This window comes from Pygoscelis adeliae, unplaced genomic scaffold (genome assembly GCF_000699105.1).
Source record: "Pygoscelis adeliae isolate BGI_AS28 unplaced genomic scaffold, ASM69910v1 Scaffold10, whole genome shotgun sequence".
Taxonomy (NCBI): domain Eukaryota; kingdom Metazoa; phylum Chordata; class Aves; order Sphenisciformes; family Spheniscidae; genus Pygoscelis; species Pygoscelis adeliae.
In genome coordinates, this window is record NW_008824053.1 from 4,930,788 (window position 1) to 4,935,112 (window position 4,325).

The following is a 4,325-nucleotide window of genomic DNA, read 5'->3' on the forward strand; positions in this document are numbered from 1 at the left end:
TAAGAGAGGAAACAGGAAAGTCGTCTTTGCACCAGAAAAGAAGTATTTTAAAACATTAACGATCACATTTTAGTTAAGAATTTTAACAACGATGCTTGAAAATGTGTTTGTTACGGCATTAGATGTATGGGAGGAAGATAGCATTCAGAGTGTTTTGGAAAACTGTGGAGAGAAGAAAGGGCTGAATTAGAAGTATTAAATTTGGAATCAAACCATGCTTCTGACAAAGGGAAAGAATGAAATTGCAGTGATCTATAAGGCCTGTTTTTCTAGAATCTACACTGAGGATAAGTTTTCTCAAAATAAAGCTGAGGAAAAAGTGCATCTGTGACAATCCTCCATTATGAATGTATTACAGGTTTCTCTTGGATACGTTCAGTGGTTGTGAGTGAGAAGAGCCAAGAGACAATGGCATAAAAAAAATGTTAAAGAATCTTTAATGCATAACTTGGCTGATACAGATAAAAGCAGATCTTGTTTTTCAGATGCTTTGGATGTGGACTTTGAACTGAGAGATGATGTTTGGGATGATATTGATGATGAGAAATTAGTACTTGCTAGCAACTTTGCTAGTAGAGAATTAGGTAAGGTTATCTTAATGAAAATCTTTTGTTTCCTGCGTACAAACTATTTTACAGGCTATTATTTGAGAATAATTCATTATAGTATACAATGAATAGAACTACCTGAAACTTTTTGGTTAATTGACTTGAACGACAGGTTTATTACTCTACCTTGAACGTCACCTGTATTGAGACAAATCTAATACAGAAGGGAGAGTTGAGAAAAGTCATAATTAAAAATTTTTTTGACGGCCTGCAACTGCATATTTGTTAATTTATCTGACTGCTTATCTCTACATTAGCCCAAAACCCACGGAAGAAATATTTCAAGTGTTAAGACATTTGAATAATTTTCAAACTATTATTTATCATATTATGAAAAAAATTGACAAGGGGTTTCAGCTGTTTTGTGACTCAGTTTTTAAAACTTTCATTCTTATATGGAACATGGAAATATCTGCCTTCAAATTCCAGATGAGTGTGAACCACTTTGCCAGTATACAAAAAGCAAAGCCACAGACGACATTTCAAAAGAGTAAGCGTTACATAATTTATTACAATTTTATTCAGTTAAAAATATTGTTTGTATTTCACATATATCTGTATAATTAAATGTATAGAAGGTTGTTCACTCATAAAAGTGATTGAAGCTTCAACTTTTAAAAGGTACGAATTGTTGAATGATTCGATTTTTTTTTTTGTTTTATATAAGTGTGGAGGGAAATAAATGGAGTAACCTGAACCGAAAGTAAATTATTTTGCACTTCTGTAAAAATACTTAAATTATTCAACTTGATATTTTCAGTTCATGCACTTTACAAGATGAGACCAACATTCAGAACTCATTTGCTTCTGTGGTTAATAGCACATCAAAAGTGAATTTATCTGTACCGAGTGGAAATATAAATACGGTGAGTAAAAATATTTCTGTAACAGAATTTCTTTTAATTAGACTATTTCATGTGTAAATATATTTACCTTATCTGACTTATGAATCAGTTTGGACATACTGAATTTCTGAACTTTTCTGTGTTGTCCAAATACGCGTGCATCCTGTGTTCAGTGTGATATGCATGATACAAAGAACTAGGACTTGAATTTGCTTTCCATAGCATGACTTCAAAACTACTTACTCAATTTGATTGTGATTCTGCAAGTCATCCAAGTATACAATTATCATTTGTATATAATTTATCATGTGCTTGGTCTTTGTCAAATACCATAATATCAATATAAATATCTGTACTATACACTACAACAATCTGGCAGTTTCTCTTTTGGTTAGTTGTTTCAACCATGTACACGTTTTAACATTTACATTGCAGTTCAGTTTTCAAGAAAAAAAGCATTCAAATCCTTCACAAAAGCTGAAAAACGTACAGTGCTCTTCGATCTCAAAAATAATCTCAGACTCTTCTAAATTCACTAGGAAAGAGGATTTTTTTATTTTCACGAAAGAACAGGAAAAAGAAGTGGATCCCAGGTAATAAAACGTGTATGTTTTTCTGTTGCCTCAGTGTTCCAGTGCTTAGTTCTTCATGGAACACAGACCTTTAGGTGATGTGTTAATTTATAATATTCATTTTTAAAAGATGAATTTTCACAATAATAGTAGCAATTAACTTTTCTTAGAAAGGAAAAGACTTTAACATTATTTTGCTTGTCTTGGTATCTCTTGACTGTACTTCGTATAGTGTTCCTGATTTAATCGGTTTTGATGTACTATAATTTAATTTTTTTGTTTGTTTGATCTTCATTAGATATCTTCTTGATGATGAAATCAATGATGTCAAGCCCTTTCTTGGAATATTTGATGGCATTTTGTAAAACATAAAATACATTGTAAGTGCTGGGGGGAAAAAAAGTTAGTTGTTTTTACAGAGTGAAACCTTCAAATCCAGTTAAGAGAATTTGATTTCTGTTGCATACCTATTTACCAATAGCTGCATTGCTGCATAGAGTAGATAATAACAAAATTGATGTCTAATTTATGGAATTCTAGGTATATTATCTTATTTTGAAAGGTGCTTAAATATTTGTTTGTTGACCTTGCTGTTTTCAGGATTACAAATGAAAATATTGGAATGTGTCAAAGGAGAATAGCTCTCAAACTGAGGGTGCTTTTATACATAAAGTAAAAATCACATAAGGGAAAGTAAGCTATTTATTACATGCCCTGCTCACAAGTACTCTTTAAATGAATGAAAGACTTTCCTCAGAAATGTCTTAATGCTTTTTGGTTTTGTCTTTCAGTTTCTCTAATGCTGATTTTTTTATAGCACTGATTCTGTACAATAATTAGGTTTACAAGTAAAAGTAATAGAATGGTAAGTTATTCTAGACTATGTTCCTTTTGACAGTGCTATCAACTCGTTAATAAAAAAGTGCAACTTCCTTCAGGCAAATGTGTTTCCAGACTCCCAACAAACCAGTTGTAAAATGTCTATAAACAATATCCTAACGTTGTGTTTGGCTGTTCACTTTGACACCCGAGGTCATAAAATGGACATTTACGCATCCCAGTACAGATTTAGGCAGCCAAGGATTGGGTTTGGATATCTTTTTGTAGCTCTAGTGTTTGAACAGAAGACCTCAAAAGTTCAGTAGTTAGAAAAGTACATGATACTACCTAAATTCCAAGAGAATGTTAATTTTCACTGTTAATTATTCAAAATGTGTAGAATTAAAATGTTAAAATCACTCATGGAACCTTATCTGTCTGTTTGTGCACCATGGTTTGTGGTGCAACCAAATGCAACCGTGTTTTGCTGCACTGCCTGGTTGTATTTTTCTCAGCTAGTAACATTTTACTTGACTCCAGTGTTTCCTTAGGCTTCTGACTTATTTTCTGGTGTAACTCTTCCTCCATATGAAAGAATGGCCTGGCACAAGCAGCCTCAACGCTCACCACTCATTCTGGTTTTGACTGCAAATTCCAGCAAGCCCAAGCTTATAACTCACTTTGCTTTACCTCAAATACTTCATTGCATCTGGAAGTTAGTAGTATGTCTGAGCTCTTTTTGTCTCTTTTTTTATTTTTTTAATTAAACTTCCAAACTGAGGTAACTCAGAATTACTATACTACTGCTATGTTTAGCCCAGCAGTCCTAGTGATGTGCATCCTAGTCACCTCCCAGTTCCGTGTCAGGGTGAGACATGAACCCATGCCAGAAGAGCACAGGTCTCCCACATAGAGAGGTTCCAGGTCCTCTAGGGCACCTAAAATGGTACTTGATGCCAATGTTTAAGCACTTGACTCTCTCCCTGCTGCTTGAAATACGTAATTTTTTTTTTTTCCAATTCATAGTTCACATTTACATAGCATTTTTTAATTGCCTTTGTATCCTGCCTTTCCCTGGGGTTTTAGCTTGCAACAACTAATTGAGCTGTTCCTCAGTTTCTTCAAGTTTGACAAAAGCTTTTACGCAGCAACACAAAGCTGAGCTTCAAACATGGAAAACAGGAGAGGAAGGAAACAATTAATATAATCTTGTGATTATATCATTTCTATAATTTATATAATCTTGTGATTATACAACTTGCAACTTTCCACAACCTCACTCATCTGCTGGTTGCTCAGGCCTTGCCTGCGAACCGGGCATGCTTCTGACGGCAGGTGCTGCACTTTTTCCTGCTAGTCTGCAAGAAGCTCCTTCTAAAGGTTCTGAACTGTGAGGTAGCAGCTGTAGCGGAAGTTGATTGTGCTTAGGTCTTCATAAAACCAAGTAAGGTAAGCTTCTGTTTATTTCTCTGTACTAAGGA

At 34.1% G+C, this 4,325-nt stretch overlaps 1 protein-coding gene across 1 annotated transcript in view; it reads left to right on the forward strand.

Moving 5' to 3' along the window:
* HFM1 (HFM1, ATP-dependent DNA helicase homolog (S. cerevisiae)) overlaps positions 1-2,390 on the forward strand; it is a 39,482-nt gene extending 37,092 nt beyond the window's left edge. Inside the window, exons 33-37 of the mRNA XM_009333880.1 lie at positions 486-584; positions 1,038-1,098; positions 1,369-1,474; positions 1,889-2,046; positions 2,324-2,390. Coding sequence (XP_009332155.1) covers positions 486-584; positions 1,038-1,098; positions 1,369-1,474; positions 1,889-2,046; positions 2,324-2,390 — 491 coding nt within the window. The remainder of the gene's footprint in view (positions 1-485; positions 585-1,037; positions 1,099-1,368; positions 1,475-1,888; positions 2,047-2,323) is intronic.
* Positions 2,391-4,325: the final 1,935 nt, after the last annotated feature.